Source organism: Tinamus guttatus, unplaced genomic scaffold, assembly GCF_059628265.1.
Source record: "Tinamus guttatus ecotype Peru unplaced genomic scaffold, ASM5962826v1 Tinamus_guttatus_pri_ptg000384l, whole genome shotgun sequence".
NCBI lineage: Eukaryota > Metazoa > Chordata > Aves > Tinamiformes > Tinamidae > Tinamus > Tinamus guttatus.
In genome coordinates, this window is record NW_028288918.1 from 1,905,347 (window position 1) to 1,932,950 (window position 27,604).

The 27,604-nt window shown below is 40.8% G+C and overlaps 3 protein-coding genes across 3 annotated transcripts in view; 1 reads left to right on the plus strand and 2 right to left on the minus strand.

Annotated features, from left to right (window-relative positions):
- SIK1 (salt inducible kinase 1) overlaps positions 1 to 27,604 on the minus strand; it is a 312,481-nt gene that overhangs the window by 90,484 nt on the left and 194,393 nt on the right. The gene's annotated exons all lie outside the window — the stretch shown is intronic.
- AGPAT3 (1-acylglycerol-3-phosphate O-acyltransferase 3) overlaps positions 1 to 27,604 on the plus strand; it is a 315,407-nt gene that overhangs the window by 79,449 nt on the left and 208,354 nt on the right. The window lies entirely within an intron of this gene.
- On the minus strand, positions 486 to 27,332 carry HSF2BP (heat shock transcription factor 2 binding protein). The gene is made up of 7 exons (XM_088530663.1): positions 27,103 to 27,332; positions 25,230 to 25,333; positions 21,094 to 21,243; positions 16,746 to 16,884; positions 15,074 to 15,191; positions 8,548 to 8,651; positions 486 to 899 (listed from the first exon to the last, which is right to left on the minus strand). Exons 1-7 carry the CDS (start codon positions 27,284 to 27,286, stop codon positions 691 to 693), a joined length of 1,008 nt encoding a protein of 335 aa, XP_088386789.1. The 5' UTR covers positions 27,287 to 27,332; the 3' UTR covers positions 486 to 690.

Consider the following 27,604-nt stretch of genomic DNA (forward strand, 5'->3'; position numbering starts at 1 on the left):
CCACTCGTTTTGCCCTCTTCAGTGCAGAACCAGGTACCACAGGGAACAGTAAAACATTTTAGTTTTTTTCAGGGCTTTTGAAGAACTAACAGCTCAGTTTCCAGCACGCTTGGCAGCCACAAACGGGGTCCACTTGCAGTTCCAGTGAATCTGATTGAGGATTTTGAAAACAGAATCCATTACACACTACAGAATTTGTGTTTTCTTTTATTAAGAGGGAAGGTGAAAGAAGAGAAATAGCAACAACAAAACTGAAACTGGAGTTGCGTTCTGACACAGAAGAGCTAGGAAAAGCCAACAGTTTTCCTTCAGCACAGTAATTCTTACGGATGGATGGAAAGGATTACTTACACTGCAGTGTAAATACCACACAGTATCAAACGGATGAGATGACTACCCTACTCCCTACATATGGTAAATAGGCAATGTAACCTGAATTATTTTGGAAACCCATTATCAACAAAATCCTACTCAAGAAAAATAAGCCTTTTCCACCTCTACCAGAGTACCTGATATGGTATTTGGGCATTTTAAAACCAGCACATTTAGCCAAGTATCATTTTAGCTGGGTTGTCTAGTTTCAGAAAGGAACTCGGGCAGAGCAACTTAGGCAAAGGCTCTTCAGTCAAGACCAACTTGTGCAGCGTAAAAATACAGAAAAACATAAGCCGTTGGTGTCACACAGCTCTTCTATGCTTCATACTCAAGTATTTTAAGATCTTCAAGTAGTTCTCTTGCAAGTGCTTGCAAATCTGCATTGCGGCTCTTTGACAGTGCAATGATCCGCTGAAATGGCAAAGTATCCCGCATCTCCGGGGCAGACTTGGCTAAAACCTCTGGCTCCAGAATCACCGATTGGAGAAGTCGCAGAACATGAAGACACACTTCTGTATCCGGGTCTGAAAGTGGGAGGAAAAAAAATCCAGGTGCTAATTAAAAGTAAGACCAGAAAAAAAAAAAAAAAAAGTAGTATTAAAGCTCTAGACTGCCGTTCTCCATGACCCAGCAGGTGTACTGGGTATAACTGAGGTGTCATCACTCACCTTTGCCATTTAGTGCCGGCTGGATCCACAATGAGGCTGAAGAAAAACCCACCTTCACCCCCTCAGCAGAGCTTGGGAGGAAGAGATAACTGGGAACCTTTCCCTTTTACAACAAATGTTGGGAATGCCATAAATAAGTGAATTTATCAACAACCTGCGTTTATGCAGTCAGTACCCAAGATGTACTGCTGGATATAATCGGATTGAAAGCAAAGTAAGTTCTATTCCATGACTAAATAGTCTTAACAACAGACTTCACAACATACAGAACAACTAACAAAGGCTGCTGTAAATGATCGAACTTTTTCTTTTTATGTAAGAGTTCAGATTTCTTCAAAGTTCAATAAAATATCACTTTTTATAAAAGATTCTTAGAAATAATGAATGAAGTTCCCAAGTGTTAAACGCAGTCTACACAAAATTGAAATGGGTACTGAAGCTAAGCGTGGTTGCTTAGGAATGTGCCAGAGACATTTAGCAAAGATCTTTGAATGACTTCAGCTAGGAAGACATATAATAACTCTACCGCCAGGAATGCAGCATGCAGGCTTAATTACGGAAACATTAGCAAGATTATGTTTTAATCACACAAAACAGTCTGTTTGCATTTAATAGTTTATGACTTTACAAAGGTTATTCTGCATACTCCAAACGAAAATATATAACATATGGCTGAAGCACTTATTTGTCCCACGTGCTGTGCATGTAATACATGTTGGTCACTAGCAAACCTAGTCTTCAGCAAGCCTATGACAGAGCTTTGTCTGGAAATACTAAAAAAAAAATTAATTCAGATAACTTTGCATGTAAAAATCACTACAGAGACCAAAGTCTCACTGGAGGAGCCTAAAGGCAGTGCCGCAATAAGGACGTCCCACTGAGAAGGACAGAAATGTTGGGTGGGCTGCGGCAGGGTCTGGTATTGGTTGTGTTATTAGCTCCTTTAATACCCACACTCATGACCCTGAAAAATGAGTAAGAAGTATTGCTCATTAAAGGAACGGGAAATGTTAAAAGCACCCAATGGAGAAAACAGAATCTGAGACAACACAGACTATGGCTAAGCATGAACCTGTTCAGGTGGGGATTTTTAAGCACCTGGTTGGTACAGTATCAAAGACCGTGACATTTACAGCCACGAGCAGGTCACAATCTCTCTCTTCATCCATCTTCCATCTGTAAATGAGATATTTAAGTCTTTTTACATCTCCCTTCCTATTTAAAGCAAAAACCTCTTAAGAAAATAATTACTGTTCTGTCTACTGGGAATCTAGCAGAGTGTGATATAAACTTGGCACCCAGGAACTGTCCAAAGCCTAGTAGTAACATGCAGCACTTTCTACTTTTCTATGCACCAAAATCTTAGTCTTTGAATATCCTAGGCAACCTTAGTCATTCCAATCATCATTTTAAAAATTGATAACGTGAAGGATTCTCTCATGGAGGTGTAATTTTCTTAAGTGCTGAGCAGTCATAATTTCTTCTCAAGGGAAGACGCTGCAACTCAAGCCTCCTAGACAGCAAGTCCTTATGACCAATTTCCTGGGTAGTAAAAGGATTCAGGGAATCCTTTCAAAAGAAGTGGGTGCAAAAGTTCTCAATTTTCTGAACTATACTGATGTAATCAAAGTAGGTCTAAAGGCCTTGACATCTTCCTTCCATTCCTTCCACTTCCATCTTTATGTTTCCCACAGGCTTTTCATTTTTTTCCCCAATTGTGTAATTTTTGCCAGATAAAACAACCAAACTCTGTCGATGTCACTGGCACCCTTTCTCCGTGCTTAGTATCACTCTATATTTATTCATTGGAAATAGCAGTAACAAAATAATTGCCGAAATAGGTAAGAAAGCTTTTAGAAAGTGAAATCTATGTAGTTTATCACTATCTTCCTCTGTGTGGGATTATCCCTCCATGAAACAAAGACATTAATACTTGTAGTGACTCACACTACTGCTGGGAAGCTTCATATACGTTGCTGCTTTAAATCCCTGGATGAAATATGCTTCATTATTAATACTGCATTTCTATTAACATTATCTGCAAGTGTTTAGCAACTAAAGAATTGATCAAGACAGAAGCATTAGCAGGGGAGATAATAAAATCAGGATCTGTAGGAGAATCAGGAAATGATTTCTAGCCTGACTAGCAAGAATGTTTTCCAGTAAGAGCAGAGAGGTTCTAGGAAGAGGCTTCGACAGCAGCCAGAGAAGCTCAACTGCTTGAGTCACTGAAACGAAGCACAGATTAGATACTGAGGAGTGCAGCGAAGGAAGGGAAAGCTCCTGCACCACAGGACGGTTTAATATGCCTTTAACACCTGATTTCCATTCTTCTACATGCACTCTGATTCACTTCAAATTAAGTAACTAGAGATGCTTTAAAACTTACTCCTTCTAGATTAATTTGGTTTTGAGACTATTGCTTACTATGGATAATCATGTTTTCTAGGAGGATTTTTTTTAAAAAAATACCCTAGAAGTCTTTTCCTTGTCTCTCTAGTATCATTACTTTCTTAAAAAAATGTTTTAGAGAACAGTCAAAAGAAATGCAAAGAATCTTAATTGTTCAGCATTATGCTTTCAACAGCTTCCAGATTTAGTCATTTCTACACTAGCTGAGTGAGTAACATCTTGTTTGTACAAAATCAAAAAAAAATGTTTTAGCTGTAATCAAATCACTACATCACATCCTCCCAAGAGCTACCACACACATTTCTTCAGCCGGAATTACAAAACTATAATCGTTACTTCTGGGCACTAGGCGAAGGGAAGGAGCCCGCGTGCCTCAGCCCGGGACAGTGTGCGTAACACAGCGCACCGCCACCACGGAAAGCTGATGCAGTTCCGGCACGGCACTGGAACTGCTGGAGTTTGCCGATGCCCTGGCAAGTGCCGGCACCGCTGCCTGCTGTCACTGCCTCTGGGGCACCACGAGCGCAGCCGATAGCGCGGGCGGGCTTCGCTCCCGCCTGCCCCTGGCCACGCGCTCCCAGGCGAGCTGCGAGCTGCGGCAGCGCTGAGGTAACCCTGCGGCAGCGCTGAGGTAACCGCGTGACATCAGCGCCCAGCACTTTATCCGCAACCGGCTCTGCACGGCGCGAACTCCGCGAACGCGCGCGAGGGCCGTTCTCTGGACACCTGAACGCAAGGTTTGTCACCGAGCAGCCGCTCACGGCCGTGCCCGTGCGTGACGGGCACGCTGGCAACGCTCCCCGCCACTCCCCGCAGCGCCGCTCCACTCCGTCACCCTTCAATTCCAGCACCGAGGCACAGGCTGCCACTGCCTCTGTGCGTGTTAGGAGCCTGTCAGGCTACCTACGCTTGCAGCAGGAGAGGCCCGACCAGAGCTTGTCCCATGCAGGTCCCCTTTGCATTGCCAAGGCTGGTGGAGCTCAGCCAAAGTCTGTGGCCGTGCAGGGTTTTCCAGACGCCTCCCTAACGTTGACAGCCTGAGACAAGAGGTGCTGCCATGAAGACTCGACGCGGGGGAGGAGGGAGGGAGCCCACCGTAAGGAGAGGAAGAATGAGCTTTGCTGCTGCAGCTGCCATGAGAGCAAACGCGTGTTCTGCCCGCTCCGCGTTCCCCCAGCCCCAGCTCCGCCTGCCGCCACAGGGCTCGACTAACCCCAACTCCCCACGCACCCACAGACCCGCGCCGGTCACGGCTTCCCTCGGGAAGTCCTTGGGAGAGACTCTGCGTCAACAGCAGCAAAGCTGCTCCCAATGTGCCTGTCTGCTGTTCACGGGGCTAACAGGCACTGGCAGGATGACGCTCCAGGCCGCAGACGCAGCCCTGCGGCCAGCACGTTGCTGCCGAGATATCAGCCACGTTTCCTTGCTCCCCCCAGTCCCAATGAGGGATTCTGAATATTCCCATAGCAGCTGCTGAGAAAATGTGAGTCAAGAAACTCGCACTCAGATGAGCGTTCACTGCACCCAACCAAAACTCCACCTAAACGGCGCTTCCAGCAGCTGCTCCGGGAGCAGTACGGAGACAGGAGGAGCACTCGGCTCAGGGACCTTCCATGCCACAGCTGCAGCTTTGTGCTCAAGAACGTGGATGTGATCCTGAAGACAGAAGGGCAAGACCATTTTTAAGACCACTTGCATAGCCTAAAGAACATAGAACTGTTCACAGCCTGAAAAGGTGGGGATCTAGAGTTTTGATTTATGAAACAGTATCTGTTTTCTTTCGTAGAGGCTTTCTTCTATAAGCAGAGTTTGTGTTAGTACACATACCTTCTAAATAACAACCTGGGTTTTTAAAAACTCTGACAACCATAACCAAATCAAACAGAAAAGCATGGCAACAAGCATATATTGAAGGCTGGAGGCAGCATTAGCAAATTGAGAGTATGCTGCATATAGACATTTATAGTACAGACTGTCACTTGTAAGGAATTCGGACAAACAAAGTTAGATTTCCGTGTGCATCTGAGGCAGAGGAAACTGAAGGGAGAGACCTAAGATGAGTCATGTGCCTCTTGTCATGTTCCATTTAATGAAGTACCTGGACTAACTTCCCAGCTATGGACAGGAAGCAGCACCAACAGTTTCTCTTCAATTCCACACTTTCTAACGCGTCCAACAAGAATGTTCTTTTAACTGCATTCAAAGAAAATTAAAAAGGTGGAAAAACAAATCCAGATAAGGGATAGGAATAAAACAGAAGAGGTGAGCCCACAGCAATTTTATCCAGTGGCCATTTGTTTGCAGATATTCTGTATGCTTATGAAAGACATAAGCCCAGTCTTAATTATTAAAATCTGAGCTGACTGCATCTTCTCATTCTTCAAAGGATCCTTACCAGAGAGAAGGCCCAGCCTAGCTCTTCCAGAATTACAGAATGAGGAAGTCTTCTTGCATCCACAGTTAAAGCATCAGAAAAAAAAAAACTGACAAATTTCAGGTGGATTTGTATCCCAAAACATATAACCTCTTTTTTAGATGGAAAGTCCTTTACATCTGAAGATTACATAAAAACTTCCCCCAAAATATCAACACAGGGACACTGGACAACTGGAAAAAATAAAAGAAAAAAAGAAAAGAACAACTGTTTTCAGACAAATGATAAAAGCTTCTCTGCTAACAAATAGTGCTCCTATTTGTTTGAAGTCTACCTATCCCACAAGGTGCTCCCCAGACAGAAATCCAAGTAGTTTCATTCATGTGTTTTACACCTTGGCACAAGGCTGGGAAGATAGAGGCAGTGACAGGTGATACCTATGCAAGAATACAACAGCTACATAAACTATCAGAATATCTTTTTCTTACAGTGTTGCTTATTGCAGGGAGCCCATCTCAGAGAGAGCATTTAAAAAGAAAGAATGTCCTTCCCCTAAAGCTACATAGACCAGCATTACCTTCAACAAGTGTGTTAAACATTTCTTTTCCTCTTTTTTTCAGTATAGCATCTGGAAGAAAAAGCTATTAAGATTTTTGTTACAGAGTGTGAAGCCATACTAGTTTATTAAAATTTTCCAAAGAGGAAACCAGTTTGCAATTGGCAAATTGCAAATACTGACAATTCTTACTTCTCTAGAAATCTTTTGTTACATTTTTCTACCTTTCTTTTATTATCCATCTATTCAACGTCAAATTCTCGTATTTCTGTCCTTCAAGAAGCCTGCTAGACAAACTGACTGAAATCTCTGCTTTAGATACAGCAAGGAAAAATAGGAAAAAAAATGAGTAAGTTCACGCACACATTTGCTCTCTTCACATGACAATTTCTTGCAGCCTCTCTTAGTGGGAACTGATAAAACTCCTGGAGAACTGAGGAAAGGTGAATCATCCCACAAGCCTTAATCAAAACACAGTTTAAAGAAGCTTCCTGCAGGAAGGCGACACGTACAGGACACCCTGACAGGCTGCAGCGCTCTACTCTCTCGTACGGAAAAAGCTGTTAGACCTGTGGCAGCTGCTGCACGTGTTCAGACGCTGAATCACGGCTAGCAGGAGCTGAAGATGCTGGCCACAGAAGCAGTGCAGGAGCAAGAGCGCGAGGAAGCTACTGACTTCTGCAGTTTGAAATGTTTAGAAATGGATTAAATGTTGAGAAAACTACAGCGACCTCATATAAAATGATGGGAGCCAGATAGAGTCCTGGGTCTGACCTCTCTCCCCATACACAACCTAGGCAGCCCTCTGCCCTGAGAGTAAACAGGCTTCCTCTGAAGCCAGAAATCTGAACCAGCAGTTGTGGCTTATCTGAGAATCCCCCTCCTTTGCTGTTAACTGCAGAACTTCATTATCAAAAAGTCAAAGATTTAACCATGCCCATCATATCTCCCACAACCCAAACATACACAGTTAACACTTTCAAAATGTAGAATATCTTTTCAATCTTTTTTTTTTCCATTTTTTCCATTAATGGTTGTAACTTGATTACAGCTGTGTCACTGTCTGTGACCTCAGAGCCTCATTCAAATAGGCTGCACCAAACAATTTTCTTCCTTGGCCTGTCAAAACATTTCAAAGGGCACCCTTGGGAACTCAGATATAGACCAGGTATTTTGAGGGTGTTTTTTTTGCTCTAACAAAAGCTAGTGTAGACATTAGCCTAACATAAACTAAGAGGAAAATCTGGACTACCTTAAGTGAAGTTTAAAAGTACATCAGAGCAAAGGCTCGTGTATTCAAAGTTCTCCTTGCAAACATATTTTTCTCAGGCTGTGTTAAAAAGCCTGTAAAACATGGAGGTGTTCTCCAGTGTTGTTGCAAGGCTTGGCTAATTTGCTGAGATGTCTCATGAAAAGCAGTGCACTGGCAACACAAAGCATGCGTTCTTGGCTGAAGAAGTGCGAGTACGTACAGCTTATGTCAAACAGTGAGGGAGCTGTGGAAAACACGAGCAGCTTCCAGCTTACTGGGACAAATCAAGAACTTCAAATTCAGTCCTTGAGAAAGCCAGATGCAACTGCTTTCATTTCAGCTACCAGTATCATTTGCTAGTTGTATCGACAGTGCTGACAGAAGTCCTTGAAGTCCTCTACAGATCAAAGCCAAGGTTGGGAACAGTACTCAAGCCACACAAGCCCCAATGACTCTCTTCAGCTGGGCCAGGGGTCACTTTTGCCACCAGTGAGGGTACAAGCCAAGTTTGTTTCCAAAATGCCTCAAATTGTTACACTTTCTTTTGGTATATTTTTATTATTTCATACAGTTTCCCCAAGATTTTGGTTTAATGTTGATACATGAAAACACAAATGGCTTTTTAAAATCTGTTTCCTTCTTGTGATATTACAACTGGTTAACTTCATATCATGGAACATTACATACTGTGCCAGAAATGTTGTGGGAATATAATCATCATCTTCCTCTATTTGCCTTTTTTTGGATACTTTTCATCTGACAGATGCTAACATAGTCAGCTTACTGATATAAATCTCTGTTTTGCTATTTGCAGTACCCATTTCCAATATATAGCCCGATTATTTGCAATATCTACTCCCAGCTTACCACCCCCAAAGCCACAATTTGCATGATTCTTAGAGAAGCTTACCATTCAATAGCCACCAAAGCAAAGGAATAAAACCTGGACTTTCACTGATGTACTTCAAGCCTTTCAAGTTGATGCTCACATTGTAAAGTGACATTAACATTAGCCTAAAATTGAAAGGAAAAGGAAGTGAATTTCTTTGCATCTTTTGCTGTTTACAACAAGGTACAGAAACCTATACTAATAATGCATAAGTTGATAAAACAGACCACAGCACATACGTGCAACATTGTGCAAAACACTGCTGCTACTGTTAAATCATTTAAGTCATGAAGAAAAAGACAGATCTGACAGCAAAATAGTCTCATCAAACTCCATGAGATTCATTACATGAAATGTGCTAAAATGAGCATCCAGTCTATACAAGAGTTTTCTTAGCAAGGGCTCCCACTGGAAAGGCGATCGTCTCAAGTAAACTGATTTTCTTGACAAGTAAAAGGGCTGATAGGAAACACAAAGACTGTACACCTGGTGCAAGAAACAACGTCAAAGGAAACATGTGCTCCATATTGTTTGTTCTGCTGCACGAGCTTTTGTGTACACCGACCCTTCAGTCGGCTGAAATCCAGACACACTGCTCAAGCCATCCTCTTTCGAGTACCCTCCGAGGCCTCCTGCAAGTGGGAAGAGATGCAATACACAGGCAACACACAGCAAACAGCAGAGGAAGGCTGACAGAAGTACTCGGAGGAAGGGGAAGGGCCTCGAGGAGGGCAGAAAAAGGTATCAGCAGTCACAATGTGGCACTCTTCCTCCTAAGCCTGGCTTGTCCTCTCCGCTATGGGTGCAGAGCAGAGGAATGGCTGATTCCGCCTGCTTCCCAAGCCCACAAAGTGAGACCCTGCTGTGAAAAAATGAATGCTTCTCTCCTAAGTCATCACGGACTTTGCTACTTACTCTGCCTTGAGGAAGCCCAGCTGATTACAGATGAAAAGACTTTCAGGCTTTTTCTTATTTTAAGTCACCAACTGGAATTCAATCTGGCCAGAGACTGTGCTCTTATCTGAGCTCAGACACCAGGATAACACAAGCCAAGTGATACTCTCACCCACACTTCTTCAAAACCACTATTTCCAAACTACATTTGAGCAAATTCAAAGCCTCTCATTTTCTCTTTTCTCTCTTTTCTTTCTTTCCCAGAGGTGACTTCTTTTTGGTCTTTTATTACTGTTTTTGACGCTGAAGGACAGAACCTATATCCTGCCTTTCAAGTAACAGGGAAAATCTATGGGCTGCTGACTAGAAAACATTCCCATAATTAAGAACTGAAAAAATTTGACATTTCTGATAAACAGAAATTCAGACTGTCACTTACAGTCACACTGCACTTGAGTGTTTAAATGGCACAATAAAATTAGCCATAGTAGGTATATGCTAATTTCAGCTACATTTTCAAAAGCTTCCCAAAAGAGGCTTTCTTAATTTATCAGCTTTCTAAAACAGGAAGTTCATTAGCTATCTTTTGGGGCTGCATGCATACCAAGTTATAAATTACAGCAAAGGGAAGAAAAACACATTTGATGGAGGAAGATCTGTATTTTAAAAAGATTACTCTCGCCTGCCGGTTCCACCAGATTCTCCCAAGAGGTCTTACACAGAGGTTCCTGCAAGCAGGAAAAGCTCCAATATGGTGACTAATTTGAAAAACCTGAGACACATCAGGAAAAGGGAGTTGACTGCAAGTGCCAGCTTAGCCTTGGCTATGACAGTGCCGAGGTTGTAAGACACACAGAGCTACCCACAGCAAAGGCACCTCTGGCAGTTTACGCAGATAGGGCACCCAAGTCAGAGATTATTTTTAGCTACTTGACACTGCTGGACAAGAACAGTAACTTTCAACTCAGAACGAGTCGCTCCTTTCAAAGCTTTCCCAAAGAACTACTAATACTTGAAGGAGATTTTGTTGGTACTAAGCCTTTCTGCAGTTCCTGCTGAAGTAAGTGCTTCAACGTTTATGTTATTACTCTGCTTTCCACAGTCCTGACGAGTTTTCGTATTTCTGGTGGATGAAAGTTTCTGTTTTACTATGCAGAGTCTCAGTGGGCTTCATGGAAAGTATTTCCATTTCCCTCTAACTGCCAGTAGGAACATGACCTGACACTCAACGGCAGGAAGCTCCTAGGAAAATAAAAGCAAAACACTGATTTATAGGAGAAACTTCTTGCTCAGCTTCTTTCTAGACAAGGGCTTGTGACATTTTGGACAGAAACAGCTGTACTCTGAGGCAAAAAGCTGTCCTATGAGTATGTACTTCCATGCTTTTAGTCATGTTGTCCTGTTCTACCTTCTGTGCAGATGATCTTTAAAACTGAGAGCTCAATGCCGTGTTTGGACAACGAAAAGGGACGATGCAGGGGCAGGGCTCCCCCAGCACCGTGGAACATGTCCTCGTACCAGCTCACAGCCTGGCGCTGGGTTGTATCCAAAGCAAGGGGGCACAAGCAGGAACACGCTGCCATTCTCACCTCTGTTCTGGGGCCAGCCTCTGCTATCTCTCAGCACTGTGATAAAGCCGCGTGCTACTGCACTGCCACCACTTCCAAACAAGCGGGGAAAAAAGCTACTTCCTAATGGACTCACACCTCACATCCTATTTCAAATAAAAGATAGCAGGGCTTAAGTTGCACCAACTGCAGAATTTTAGATACAGTCTCCGTGCACATGCTGCAGACACCAGGAAAGAAAAGAGCAACACAACTCAGGTTATTCTACAGTGGCAGAAGTTTAAGTTATATATTTGTTGCATTACTGAGTGTTTAATCAACTAGGTTCTTAAGTAGCTGGAAGAAGAAACAGCCTTATTAAACCTACTCCATCAGTGGCCCCCACTGATGCTGCAGGTTGCTGTCCTTGTCCAGCAGGGCACTCCGTGAGCTTGCAAAGCCCAAACGCTCCCTTCCATTCAGCACCTACTCCTCAGCACTTACTCGGGTTGCAGAATTTTAAAACTGACATAGGAACACTCTCTAGAAAGAAAAATATCAACAAAACAATTAATTAAAATAGAAAGAGTTAACATTTCCTGACAAGGTCTTTCATCGTTAATCTGTTTGACATTTCCAGCTAGAAACAAAGTGACGTAAAAAGATACTGTGATATTTGTATTCCTCCTTTACTTGTTTGCTTTGTGCAGACCAAAGGCACTGGCAGTGGTGATCCAGTTTTGGATCCAGATCCAGTCTGAAGTATCTGAAGACTTAACCCACCCACAAGCCAATGTAAAAGCCTAACGCAAAAGTAACAGCACTTTATTGCTCATTAAGCACAAGTTACCTAAGCAGTGTGGAAACATTTCCAGGCTCTTTATACTGCCTTCACCTATAGTGTTTGTACTAGTAACTATTTCCTGCACTGCATATTCTGTTAAAGTAAAACTGACACACAGTCTTACTGGATAAACAGAATCTTCTGATTCTTCTTTAATGTGGAAGCCTTTTAACTTATGCATTATCAGTCTTTCTATGTAGACAAGCCAAATTCAATTAACATCTTGTATCAGTGTAATTGCCACAGTCTTCAAAATCTAGAACTAAAAGTGCAGCTAAAGCCCCTTCTCTTCTGCTTAACACATGAGATTAGTAGATAAAATAAAGTATTTTACTGGCTACTTCAAAGTGCTACACATGCTAAGTTAAAGATTCCTAGCAATTAAATTATAGCTATGAACAGATGTGTAAATGTTTATTGATTGCCTAACAATTACAAACACTGAACAAAGCTTATACAGATGAGCTATTCCAAACAGGCAAAGACAACCATGAGATTTCAGAACTCACATTGATTTATATTCCCTGGATATAACTTTGGCATACTCATGAGTTATTCCAGCACTGCAACAATATCAGTATAAATCACAGCTGTTCCTTGTATATGTTTGATTTCTATGCTTTTAAAAGTAAAGCACAGAATTGCTGGAACTAAAGGAGGAAAGAGAATTTTTCTGTTTTTCAGTTTACTTTGATGCTGCTGTGTGCAGAATGAGACTCACAGTTTCTCCTGATCTGTCACATACTAAAAAATATATATATATTTAAAATAAAAGCAAAAAAAAAAACCAAAAGAAGCTACAGTAGCAAGCAAAGGACAAAATTATCCTTGAATATATAAAACCACATTTTTTTCTTTTCCTAGTTAAACCTGAAGTTGCTGATGGGCTTTCATGGAATTCACTACCTTTCCAAAACAACGGACAGACATTATCACTCACTGGATACAGTTTAAAAGTGTCTGCATAAACGTTATTTATGATGACCCCAGAATCTGTTTATATCTAACTCTGGAAATCTGTTAGCTATGGTATCTCTATCTCATCACTGCCTTTTACTCTGTCACACACACACACACACACACACACACAGAAATCCTCCTTTGCTGGGGCTGGGAGAATGGAAAATCCCCAAACAGGAGAGCAAAGGAGTGAAGGGTAAGCAAAGGGTTTTAAGAACTGAACAGAGCCCAGACGTGCAGGGAGCTCACAGACAAAAAGGAAGCCTAGACACAAGACAAACCCTAGGGAAGCATTCTGCACCGAACCATTTGAGCGGTTTAGGATCCCTTGCTCCATGACAAGACAATGAAGAAACCTCAATTCTGGCATTTTTTTCTAGTGTCATAATACAGCATTTTTTTAATCAAATGACAAGTTCAAAATAAGGAAAAAAAAACATATACATATAGTTAGCTCTATGGAATATCAGAAAACATTATTATATCACTGAACACAAGGTAACAAATGCTCTAAGTTTCTTGCAATCAAATATATTTTTGCCATCACCTTTTTAAGCTTCCTGCATTTTTTTGGCCAAGAGTTTGGACCCTGTTGAATCTCTATCTGCTTCTAAGGGATGGATTTCTGCATATTTTATCAGGATTGATGAGTGGCAGCCAAGATTATGGCATATGTGAAATTCTTCTGCAAAGCTGACAAGTTATTAAATATAAAATCACAAACCTTCATTTCTAAAAGGTCCTCAAATATTACCAATTACATTAACACTAATCTTAAATGTTTAAATATCACGAATAAGATTATATTTGCTTAAAATCCAGAGTGTGTATACAGGGGTGGGTGAGTCTGCATGCATGTATTTAGAAACACTTTGCTATTCTCTTCTCCTGCCCCTAAACAAAATTCTTTGGATTTTAGTTTTTGTAACTGGTTGCTACTTTTGCCATTAAAGAAAAAAAAAGAACTTTTACGAGTCCTGTTCTGATGTTTTTTTCCTGTATACATGAAGGCACAAATTACTTTTTATTTCTTAAGGGAAAGCTGAGATTTTCATGTGAATCTTTTAGTAGAGGCCTAAAAAAACCCCACTGTTCCAAAAGTTAACAAGCCTGTTTTGAGTTCTGACCTTCAAATTCTACAACTGGCAAATAGGGTAAATGACTGATATTAAAGTATCTAAGCACTACGCACAACATGGGCTATTCAGCTTCCCCTCACTACTCCAAAAAAAGAAGGCCAAGCAGCTTCAGAAGGCAAATAAATCTTTCCTAACATGGGCTGAAGGAACAACCATCTCACAGGACTATCTCTTTCTACTGACTGTGGGAAGGAGCCTGGACATCTGGCAGATACGTGACCTCTCGCTTTCACATAGTTGAGGCTAGGCAAGATAAAACCCACCAAAGTTAAAACACAACTGATTTTGTATCTGTCACATACAACCTGCTTACATGTCTGTATAGAGACACTACCAAGCGGCCGTGGCTGGCTGAACTGCTGCCTGTCAGCTGAGCCAGGACAGCTGGCTTCTATCTCAATTCTTAACTCTTCCACCCTGTGAAAAAACACTTTGGCTTATGTCTCCTTCACTAACAAATTGACCAAGTGCATGAGATAGAGCCCCCAGCTTAGCTGATGAGCAAGTACTCACTCACTAAGGGCCATATAACTTCAGTTCATAACAGCTCTGAGAAAAAGGCAAAGATGAGAGTTTACTGATTTCCTCCACTTCCCGAAAAGTACTTTTCCAGTGTCTGAATGGTGTAACATGGTCTTTTCTGTAAAACAACTTTGTTTTACAAGGTCCTTTTACAAGTTCTCTCTCTTACAAACAGATGCATGATCCTTCTGACTACTAAGGTAGCATAAGGTGATTTAGGTTTCGCTTTTGACAGATATATAACATACTTTTTTCACTAAGTAGATAAAGTATTTTGCAGATATTACTTTTTCCTATTGGAAGAGAGTAAGTATGAATCCCCACATTCTCTTTGTCTTAAAAGTTGACCTCACAGCTTCGTTATCTAATATTTGACTCAGTCTCTCCCAAGGTAGAGGAATGTTTCTACTCTCATCCTTAGAATATTATGGTGCTTAAGGCACTTCCCAAGAAACACAAAACCTGGATGAAGCTAGCCTAGCTGCCAAGCCTGACACATCTGCAAAAAACGCCACTGTGAAAATATTTTCCAACAATTTTGTTTCCTTTCCAGCAAACGAAATAATGGAAGAGTGGGAAAACACTGTGATTGACACTGCAAGATGATGCACTTCGTTTGAAAGAAAAAAAAAACATCATACACTTTAAATTTAGTACAGAGTCCCGGCTTCATGTCTCCCAAGAGCTGCATCATTGTGTCCAGTAGCTCCCGATTTGAAGTAACCAAGAACTCCCGGCCACAAGCCAGTGCAGCTACATCTGTGAGAGAACACAAAACAGCACCGTAAGAAGCAGGCTCCATACAAAAATGTTACTTATCAGCACATCTAAAAATACATCAGCTTTGAAGAACCAGGTATGACACCTATATAAACTTCATGCTGTCATCTACATAACAAATAGTGATGCTAATAGGTTACCGAAGCAGCAAATGGTCAAATTCTACTTTGGTACATTCACTCACTTCACTCTTTATTCTACTTTGGTGATTCAAATAAGTGTTTAGGGTCGCCAGGATTCCAATGGTAACACAGTGAATTATGAAACAGAAGGTTGGATTGAAGCAATTATAAACAGACATCTGCAAATGATGTACGAAGCAGAGTTGAGCACTGCAGGTTCCACTTTTAAGAAACAAACCTGAAGATTGTTTTACATTTTCCCAGCCCAGGATGCCCAGCACACTACTTGTGCAGTGGCACACTGCACCACTTGTAAGAGTCTTTTCCTGCAAGCGCTGCTCATGCACACCCCCTAAGGCAAAAACATCTCTGACGTCTACAAGGCACATTTTTCTCATATATTTTCCCTCGGACTTGCTCCCTACTTTAGGGCCTTTTATGTGCCTTCACCATGATAATTCTCTCACACCCAGAAATCTCTCTCTATGCAAGCCTTTAAACATTTTCTGGGTTCAGATTTCACTTTTGCAATGTTTTTTCTTTGCAGTGAAGTAACTTCAGAGAACTCAGTCCCACCCTTTATTTGGTACAGTGGCCTAATACTTCATACACTCTTTTTATTACATTCCTTAATGAAACCACAACATCTAAAATCACATATTCAAAAAAACTGCTTATGCAGGACCCCCTTATTTGTAAATATATCCTTTGTCTCATCTATCTTGCATCATGTCATTAATTAGTACCATTTTGACACCTGCCCTATTTCTCATAAATGCCGAGGACACAGCCTCACCATTTCTAACAGTCTTCCAAGTCAATGTCTGCCATATGAACACAGATCTGCAGCTTCCTACTTACTACGTTACCCTAAAGAGAGAGATTTTCTATGGAAGTCACATTTACTGCCTTTTATAACATTATTTAATCATGAAATCTAGAGGATAATGAAACTGGAGTCTATATGGCATGAACAATATTCATAAACAATTTAAAAATGCTGAATATATTCCTTAAGATCAAACTGATCTACAAAGATTATCTGCAATTAATATACCTGTTAATATTACTGGTGATTAAGGGAGTATCAATTTTTATAAATGAAATGAGTTCTAACAAACAAAACTCTCCTTACTTTACTCCAGATTGTGCACAAGTATTTCGGAACTCAATGGCTCTCAAACATTTAATCCTTAATCCTTAATCTTGTCACAGAGTACAGTTCCTCACAGAAGTGCCGAGTGACAAAATCTTCTACAACTTAGAAAGGCCAGGAAGTCACCGAAGATATCAAGAACATTGACTAGATGTTTGATTTTGAAAACGTACTTACTGCAGCACACATAACACAACATATAAATTCCCACTGCCTGTAGGTGGAAGGCTAACGTGAGAGATAACACTAACTTACTTGTTACAATCCCTGCCAAAGCTAAGACAAACTGATTTTCATCAGAATCCAGATCCTGCTGCTTCATGTCTTCATTTAACGACTTCACAAAACTCTCCATAGTCTGTGCAGTGATTGTAAAAAATTTTACTGCTTTACTCTGGAAGAGTGGAGGAGAAACAAAATATTATACATACTAGAGTAACTATGGTTATTAGATTACACAAAGTGGACAATTTCTAAAATTACTAATGTTTTCAGTCACTTCACCAAGCAGCAGTAAATAGTAGACATGCCCTCATATTTGAAATTATTACCAGAAGAACATGGGGAATTAGTTTATGACACAACTATTTATAAAATCTTCCAATTACATATTCCCGTCCTAAGCCCGAAGTCATGCATATGAAACCACAGAACTAATGCTTATTTCCAAAGCTGAGGTTATTACCTATTTGCTTTGCAACAGGTGCATCAGGTGTGTTTGTTTCACATTTACAGGGACTACAACAGCTGCACTTGCCCAAACCTACCTATAACCAGTTGAATACTTCACTGGATCCTGATTTGGTGAACTGATGTTAATATTCCTCAGAAAACCATATACTCAGAAAAAGTAGAATTCAATTGTGTCTGGACAGGATTAATGAATTGCTCAATATAGATGGAGAACATCTAGCTAGATAGAAGTTCTTTAGAAAAGGATACAGAGGTCTTCCCTGGGTCAGAGGCTGAATTTAAGTCCAGATCATATAAGAGAACCATCGTGCTAGGACATAAAGCAGGAATACAGCACCCGACTACATTACGCAAGTTACCGGCACAAGACTTCAAAACTGGAAAACTGCCTCTATTTCTGGTTATCACCACTGAAGAGCCAATCAACTGGGCAAAAGCTCAGAGGAAAATAAAGACAACAGTCAGAGGTGCAGACAGAACCGACAAAGAAAGACTGGAAGAACTGGTTTTGGTTATTAACAATGCTGTCCAGGAGAACATTGCTGCAACACTATTTCCCACAGGGCACCCTAAAATCATCTGCCAGTGTCCTGAGGTGCAGGTAGTTATCATGGCTGTTGAACTTTCTTTCCAAACAGCTATCATTTAACTTATGGGGAGCTCTGAGGAGCTGGAGCACAGATCAGTCAGGTTCATAAATGCAAACATCACAAACTCTGTGCAGCCCCCAATTAACTCAACAGTGTTTTCATAGAACTGAAGAAACTCTCACCTACAGACATGCTCTCAGAGTTCTGAGAGCAGCCATAAGGTGCTTCAGCTCAGATGGTTCAACGAGCTCTTTGCTGTCTCAAGTAACTCCTGCATGAAAATATCAGTTAACAGTCAAAATTGCTGTCTTAAAATATAAAGCTGCCATCACAGCAGGTTCCTGCAGTAGCAGGTCACCTTGCAGGATCCAAAATTTCTCTTGTTGAAGAAAACCCTGATGTCATTCTAAAAACAAATCTCAGTTAGTGTCTCTGTACAAGAGCCCTCTAATACAAATATCCAGTTGAAGTTTTTTAAAGGCACCTAAAACAATCTCTTCAGAAGTAATTTAGGTCCTTTCTGGCTCATGAAGAACAACTCTCATGCTGCTTCTCTCTCTTCTCTTGTTTCATGAAGGTCTCTCTAAGAATGTTAGGCATGGATAGAAACAGGAGGCACGTCTCTTCCACTCCCTTGCAAACTCTGTGTTAAATCTCAGTTTTGCTGCCAAAGTTTCGACTTTCCTGGCCTTTGCGAACACATCTGACATGAACAATATACTGGCTATAAACACCACTTCAGTCAAACAGTCTTTATTTCTGTAGGACTGCAGGGTAGACCTACTTCTGTGTCTGCTCCACAGCTGAAAAAAACTGTTTGAAACGATTCCGAATTGATGCCACCCTTCCCACACCCTTAAATATGGGTGATACAGATTGAAGTTACTCCTGATGTTCCTACACTTTTCTGTAGTTACAGCATTTTCCAGAAAGGAGATGGGAAGATGCTACAAGCTGTATTAACTTGTTCAAATATAAACCAGAATAAAAATTTTGTATGACAAATCTCTACAATATTTTAATAATATGACTCACTGACAGTACTTGTTGCAATGTCATTCAATCCATTTATGGTGCTTTTCCTAGAAGTCCTGTTGCAAACCCAGCCAACTTTCTTATGTTATCTGATTATCACAAGAAAGCAATACCCCAAAACATTGCTATGACCTTTAACAGGTTGCTAAGAATGGCTGCTCAAATGCTTACTCAAATGGTTGCTAAGAATATCTATAGCAGAGGTATTTTGCATTTCAAACAAATTGAGAAACAAAATTATTGCCTCTTCATAGTTAGGCATTTTGTTTTTTAACCAAATCATCAATGTATTTGTCTCGTTAATTTTGATTTTGATTAGGACTGAGGGTAAACAACAGGAGTAGGGACTGAGGATAAACAGGACGAGCAGGGCTGAAGGGAAACAGTGGGAGTAGAACTGAGGGTAAACGGGGGAGTAGGATTGAGAGTAAAAAGGGGGAGTAGGACCGATGGTAAACAGAGGAAATAGGACCAAGGTTAAAGACAGGGAGTAGGACCGAGGGCAAATAGGGGGAGTAGGACCAAGGGTAAAAAGTGGGAGTAGGACTGAGGGTAAACAGGGGGTGTAAACAGGGGGTGTACAAGTAAGGGTAAACAGAGGGAGTAGGACTGAGGGTAAACAGGGGGAGCACAAATGAGGGTAAAGAGGGGAGTAGGACTGAGAGTAAATAGGGGGAGTAGGAATGAGGGTAAACAGGGGAAGTAGGACTGAGAATAAAGCAGGGGAGTAGGACCAAGGATGAACAGAGGGAGTAGGACTGAGGGTAAAGAAGGTAAGAATGAGGGGAAACAGAGGTAGTAGGATTGAGGGTAAAGAGATGGAGACCATAGTGCCTTCACCTCCCTCTTTATTCCCTCTTGTTCTCCTCCCACTGCTTTTCAGTGTATTTTTCTCAGTTCAACTCTCTCATTCCATCAGTTTATGGAATTCCATCAGTTTATCTCAGAAAGAAAACAAAGCAGGTATGTCCACTCCAAAGTACTGCTGTTTGATTTTTCTTGTTTTAATTATATTTTAATTGTCTTAGGTACTTGCAATACTTGTCTTAAGCAGTATTTTGATATGTAGAAGGCACACAAAGTCTAACTCTAAGTGACCTTGCCATGTATTTTTCTGAATATCTACTGAGCAGGAGTAGGGTGATGGTAAAGAGTGATTTGGAGATCTTCAGAACCCACCTGGATGCGGCCCTTTGCCACGTGCTCTAGGCGACCCTGCTTGAGCAGGGGGGTTGGACTAGATGATCTCTAGAGGTCCCTTCCAACTTCAGCCATTCTGTGATTCTGTGATTCCTTATTTTTTAACTGCTTTATATACATGTTTTTAGAGACTCTTTTCTTAGTAACTGCTGATTCGTGAATGACCAGAAGGCATCCTTGTACATTTTTATGATATCCAATGTGAAGCTACATATTGTAAATTGGCGCGCCCAGCCTGGAAAAGCCTTTATGAAAGTTCTAACTTACCACTTATTAAAAAGAGCTGATCTTATTCACTCAGCAGCTCATCATGCTGCTGAAAAGTCACACCAGAAGAAACTGTGGCATCAGTGCACTCAGCTCCAATACATCTATTCCTACTCGTGTTGGCTACGGCAATACCAAAAACCATGTTCTTACCGGACATACGCCTCATCCTTCCTAATTCCCTCAGCTGCAGTTGGCAGTGATAATGTGTTAAATTATATTAATGCCACTGTCTTTAACTGCTGGGTTTTTGGCTCTTTTAATAAGCTACCTGTCCTTGTTGAACACTGAACTTTTACTAAGATTCAGCAGGTAGGCTCTCTAAATACCAGACCCATGCAAACATTAGGACAACACAAATAGTACTTTAAGGTGCATATTTGAAGGAGTTGAAAATTGACAGTCTATCTTCCTTCCATGGAAGTAGCTCCTCCAAGCTCTCTGCAGGTATGGGAGCCACTGCATGCACAGAGCATTATTTTGTCCCTCTTTTAGTCAGCTTGTAGGTATTGACATCACACTAGCTGCAGCTTTGTCTTCAGTTTAACCATGTGAGGTAGGGAATGAGTAATCTTTGTTTGGCAACATAAAAATTACTGTATTTATTCCTAACCTGCTGTATGCTAGATAATTGTTCCAATACTTCTTAAACGGAAGGTCCCCAAAGAATATACAATTCAGAAAACATTTTTGCTCTCCAATCAGCTTCTAACACACATTCTTTTCTTAAAATGCATTGTTACTTGGTACTTATATGCATGGTACTTATTTTAAATAGCTAGCAGCATTAGCAATAGGTAGTCACCTGCCATACTTACTGCTCCTAGAATGTTCTTAACTGCTTCCTCATTGCTAGATACACCCCACAACAAGGTGCAGACCGCTGCACCCATTTCTGTGCAATATTCTGCCTGCTGCAGGAGCTGCTGCTTAGCCTCATTCAGGTGCTGCCGCAGGTCTAGTTTCTCCTGAAATGGCATAAGGAAATTTTGGTTGCGTTTCACGTCAGCCCACGTTTCTAGGCTCAGAGAACAGGAAACAGTATGATAGCCTCATATGAAATAGGGCGAGGGGGCAAGTTCTCAGCAGTTCCAGATACATACCTTCTCTCCAGAGCTCTATCTAAGCTACAAGTATATTGTGGGGGCTGACAGTAACCAGAAGCCTGTCCACAAGGTCAGACCAAGTGACGTGCTGAGACTGAGCGGCACTTACAGCAGTCTGATAGGAAAGTCCACTCCTCCTACACAAACAGCTACATGTCTCTCTCAGAAAGGATTTCAGCAGCACAGGTCAGCTTTCCCAGCCATTTACAAAAGATACTGGAAACACCCCTTAAGGAGAAGGGTTGTTTTGTTTTTCAAACTGGACTTCTATCTCAGCCATTGGGGTAGAGTGGTTGGGGATCTAGGGTAAATCATGTCATCTCTTCCACCCTCCTTCCACTGCCATATTCCTTCCCAGCAGGGGCAAAGTAAGTCAGTTTCTTTCTCCCTGGAGAAAAAAAAAAAAAAAAAAAAAGAAAAGAAAAAAAAGGAAAAAGCCTCATGTTTGAAGTTTGGAGGCCCTTTCACCCTCAGGACCAGAAGGGTCCAGGCTCAATCACAGATCACCACCTGAGTGAGGTGCTCAGTGGTCCTTGCCATAAAGCAGTGGAGAAATAGAGCAATTCAGCCAGAGCTGGATGCAGTTCTAATCTTCCAGTATTCCCTCCCAGTCACACTGGAAGTTGGCCAGAGCAGTATCAAGAAATAGGTACATTTCTAGGTCTCAATGGCTTCCTACCAACTGCCACAGAGGTAGTGAAGAGGTAGCTGCAGTTCCCAGCTTAAAGCCCATGTGGTCACTGAGACCAAGGCTTGGCCACAGAAGTCTGCAGTCTGTGAGGGCGGGTGCGGACTTCCTGGCTACTCTGAGTGGGGCGATATTAGGCAGTGCTACAGGGAAAGATAAAGGCCTATCAAGAAAAATACTGTTGGCTCAAGGATTAGGAGAGCCAGAATTGCCACTCACATGTCAGAGGAGCAGAAGGAATGTGCTGCCCACTTTGTGGGCAATGATTTTCAGACTGACCACAGAAAATAGCTTCCTCAGCCCACTCTCCCCTCTGTGTATTTATTTATTGGGATGAAGTCTGGGGAAATGAGAAGGAATCTTTTTTTAATGTCAAGCAAAAAGAAAAAAAATCAACTAAACATTCCAATATAAATTTTAAAATAAGTACTTCGACATTTTGGAGGTTCATCTCTATTTTGAAGTTGTGGGGTTGGAGAGAATAGAAAGGTAAAGTCATCTAAAAATGTATGTAATGTGACATCATCTAGAACAGCATTATTTGTCTTCTGTTTGTCATAAATTATTTACGCTTACATCTAGCTTCTGTATCATCCTGGACAGCCATATTTGCATTGCTTTGTCGTGCTCCTAATGGAAGACACAGGCAAAGATTTGTCAAGTTCTAATGAAATTTATCTGGTACATCTCTATGCCTTTTGCTGTTGCTGTTGTTTTTTGGTTAGCTGGTTTTGGTTTTTTGGAGTCCACTTCACCTTGTAGTTTAACATATGCAAAAGACTTGCACTGCTGATTTCCTGGGACTTCCATGTCTACGAAAGGTCACTTATTTCGGCATACTTTGTTCACTTTTAAGTTAGCCCCATTTATCTTTTATGTAACTCACTACCAAACCGAGCAGCTTTGCTGCCACCATGAGCATCAACAAAACGTCCGCAGGCATTTTCCTGTCTATTCCCTATATTCTCTTTCTCCTATATTTCCCTATATTCTCTGCACTTTCTTTTCTGTATTGTCTTTTTCTTAGTTAAACATATCTTTTAATATGCCCTGCTTGCACTTTGCGCTTGGGTGCTAATACTAACTAGTAAGGTATGTAACTCTGGGATCCTATAGCTAGATAGTTAAACAAGAATACAAAGGCACTGAAAAAAAAAAAGTCATAATTTTACATAGATCATAAGCAACATCTGAAATAAAGTTACGAACTGAGGAAAACCAAATGCTACGCTCAAAGGCTGGGAAAATAAACTGAGCAAAAACAACATAATCTAGCTGGAAGCAACACTCCCGAGGGAGTTCACATCCCTAAGCAATCAGTGTGCTGTGCAACACCACCATCTGCAGGAAAGGGTCAAGCCACAGGAGCATAGCAGGGCTTAAGCACCTCACTGTGAAACGACATGAAAGGCAGACATTAGCCAAGAGTAACCTATTTTTGCTCAGGTTCAGAAAGCATTGGAATTCTCTAAAACAGTGATACAGTAGAGCAAAGAAAATTTTAAATGGGAAATGTTGGTTTATGAACACCTAAGAAAAGGACTGCCTAGCTAGAGATGCATTTATTTTATGTTCACGTCAGTGAATCACTTCCTTGTCCTTCACAAGGCAAACAGGAAATAATTCAGAAACAATATGCAAGGATGCCTACAAGAAAAGAGCAATACAACAGCAACCAAGTGAAAAATACTGTGCAGAGTGATTAACAGGAACAATCAAACATACACGAACACCACTCTCTTATCCTGAAAAGCTAAAGGATTTCACAACTCATGTAACCACAATCCATTCAAAGAAACTACTTCTGGTGCATACAGCAAGCAATTTAGACAGCATGAACTGCATATCACTAAAGATATGGGGAGAAGAGCCTCAATCAGAAACACCAAGACACCAGACTACTCTTACTAAATAATCCATGCTCTAATTAAAGTTTTCACCCAAAATGGCATACCTAAACCCCCTGCCATTTATTTTGCAATCTTAATAAGAACGACAAGCTAGTGTCTAAAGTAGAAACATTAAATATTACAGAAATTTCAACCTGGATGCTTGGACAACTAGGACCTGGATGTACAGCCCAACTAACCAGGTACCCACTACAGAACTGCAGTAGCTATTCCGGAAGATACTTACTCCAGAAAATATGGAGCAATATTCAGAAAGACAGCTTTTCATAGTACCACCCAATTTTACATCCACATCAGATTCCATTCCAGAATGTCTTGCCCACACAGACCTGCCCTAATGCCACACATCTTACTTTTACATCTATTTCTTTTTAGAAATGAAAGCAAGCATCTAGGTTCATCTGTCTTCCTGCAATCCCAAAGATGGAAGATATTAGCTTCAAAACTCTTAAGGAAATCAACTGCTGGTAACTACTGAAGATACTTCCATGGAAATTATTTTTTGCAGTAAATGATCACAACTGATTTCACGCTGCTCTCAAGAATTAGACAGCTAGTCTGTGTGATCCTATCTGAAGCCAAAAGGCTTCCCAGAAGACCCGCAGTTTGAGCAGATACGGTCTTGCTAATTGCTTCGTCATTAAGAGTCTCCCCTCTTTCTATCCTCACTTTTTATAACTGATTTTACAATGCAACACTGACACTACAAAAGGAGTTGTGTAAGGAGCTTTGATTCATGGCTGTACATGGCAATTGGATCAACAGGCGAATTGAAAAAGACTTAAAATTTTACAGTCAAACCTTGCCAAAAACCCTGAAATGCAATCCAGTGTACTGCACCTCACACAAGAAAGAAATGAGGGACATCTATGTAGCCACGGTACAGCTATGTGTACAAGTGGGAGAGCAACTCTGAACTGCACCTACATTAATATACATTAAATGCCTTTTCTGGTACCATAGTACATATGGCACCATATTACATTTTATCTAGCTATAATATCAATCCTATTGTGGTAGAAACACACACACACACACAAAAAAAAAACTCAAGCAATTGCAAATTTCTAGGTAGCAATCTACTCATCACCTGACTCTGTAAATCCTAGATCGTTTTCCAAGGACTAAGGAAATGTGTAACATGCACAAGAAAAAACATGACTATTAGGACTATGTTATATGATTATGGAAGTTTTGTTACTAAAACTCAGGCATACAGCTATCGCTAGTCTGTCTGACAGTAAATATACCTTCTTCTCTCTCATGCAGTCTGCCTGGGCTATTTCCAGGCGGGATCTGAAGTGTTCACAATCCATTTTCAGCTGCTCTACTTCTTCCTCCTTTTTCTCCATGTCTGTGATAAAATAAATTAGATAAATGAAATAATCAGTTATGACCAGCTGGTTTGCACTAAAGAAAAATGAATCTTCCAAATGCAGCATTAATGATGGTGCTTTAAATATTAGCTTGTTTTAGGCTTCCTCCTCGTGGCTAAACTGGTATATAGCAATTTGTTACATCTCAACAGTTCTTATAAAAACTAAACGAACACGATGTTTCCAACTGGCTGTTAAATACTGTGCATTGGTGGGATACAATTTTGGAAGAGAGCTCCATTCTTTCTTGGATTTTTAAAAATGTAGTTAATTTTCTACTTTTTATCGGTTTTCATGATCCGCAGATTTCTGTTATCCTTGAAGTTCAATTGAAGATATGACAAAAATCCAAGTAAGAGAATGGTAAATCAGTCAGAATAGAGTGGTTCAATACATGATGTGCAAATTACGAGAATAAAAAAAAATGTAATATAATTCAAATGTTTTCAATTAATGTTTATAAAGTATATAAGAATGTTAAACATTATTTCAGTGACAACCAAGATTTATCCATTGTCCCCTTAAAAAGAGTCTCAGATGTTATTAGAAATATATTTCACTTTAGATGCTTTATTTTAACGAATGGAAATCTATTGAAAAAATATTACACTTCAGGATCCTAAGGTCAGTTTTGAAAAGTTCACTTTGAAGGGTATTTTTTTTAACATTTGTTGAAATTTATCTAGATTTGAAGAACCATGCTTCTGCATGTTCAGTGGGTACCAAAAAAAGAAGGGCATTTCAATAATTCCAAAATGTAATGTGCAAATAGCATCTCTTCTAATTTTTGCTCTCTGTATAAAAGACAAGAGATAATTAACTTCAAGCTCCATACCACTGACGATGAATACAAAACTTATGGCTTAACATACTTTATATGTTATGTCTTACATGTGGACAATTCTTCTAGAAATTTATTTACCAAAACAACAAAAAAACAGCCAATCTAAAAAAGCCGATGCAAAGAAACCCATTTCTGTCTCTGCCCCATTCCCGAACTCTTCCTCATTCCCTGAAGTCCTATGTTCAGTTCAGCCAGTTCACCCATCCGTGCGCTCCTTTGATCTGAAGGGAATTCAAGGGTGCAAGGGCTACTCCCAACATTTTTCAGTATCTTGACAGCGTTTTGTGCTCTGTGAAGCCCTAGCCAGCTGCATTACTGACACTGTGTTAGTGCAGCCGTGCTGCTCTCTGCGTGCACTGCGTGGACCCGAGGAGCACACAGGCAAGTTCCACAGGTTCTCCCACTGGCCTTCACCGGCAGCCTGTGTGAGCAAAGAGTATGAAAGGGCATTCCATGTAAACACAAAATGGCACTTCTCCTGCAGTGGTTTAAGTCTGGCTCTGGGAAGAAGTCATACTTGTCCCCGTAAGAATAAACACGCAGTTGGCAGGCCCCAAAGCAGAATAAGGCACTGGACACGTCTGAAGGGTAGCAGCACATTGCAGGCCAGGTAGGCTCCATCCTATAGGTTATACTGGGTGATGTTCTAGACCTGAAACCCAATCTCAAAGCTCTGGCAAGTGAAGAACTGAGTATAGCTGCAGCAAATGCCAATGAGTGATAGAATTCCAATTCCAGAGGATCAATGTCATATGTATTTCTGGCTTTTCTCCAGGGACCAAGTCCCACTGAACAGATGCACAGTAAGACAGAAATATTTTCCTAAGTATTTTCCTCCTGTAGTAACTGGCAGTAAGAACAAGACGGACTACCTATAATAGCTTGTAATATGGTTCAACTAACTTGATTCAAGAGCATCCAGTTTCTGGAATGTCCCCAAGATATCCCCAGTCAGTATTTTGGGTAAGAAATCCCGCAACTGCATAACCTCCGTTGTCAGCCTTTCCAAATCCCTCCTTTTAACTTTAACAAAGTCATCTTCAGTTTCAGCCTTCTGAAATGCAAACAAACAAACAAACAAGAACATTACTATTGCTGTGAGTGCTCTTCACTTTTCATCTCTTCCCTCAGAAAAAAAATATATTCCTCCGTATATCATTTCAGAAAACCAGAATCTTATTTTAAAAGAACTAACTAGTTCTTAGTAAAAACCCAAACCCCAAAAGAGTCTCCGAGATAGAAAATCTTTGACTTTAATCTAATTTTTGCCACTGTGGCCTAGAGCAAAAAATCACCTCTGTGCATCTGTTTCTTTATATAAAATGTGTGCAGCATACCTCAGAATGCTATAAAAAGTAATTTGATGTTCAAAAGTTAGAAAACAGTAGTGACAGACACTCTAAGC

Coding starts and splice junctions, on each gene's coding strand:
- HSF2BP (XM_088530663.1), bottom strand. CDS start 27,286: ATGTTCTTGTTTGTTTGTTTGTTTGCATTTCAGAAGGCTGAAACTGAA. Junction 21,244..25,229: donor ACTGCATGAGAGAGAAGAAG/GTATATTTACTG, acceptor ATGCCATTTCAG/GAGAAACTAGACCTGCGGCA. Junction 15,192..16,745: donor TTTGGCAGGGATTGTAACAA/GTAAGTTAGTGT, acceptor GTTCTCTCACAG/ATGTAGCTGCACTGGCTTGT.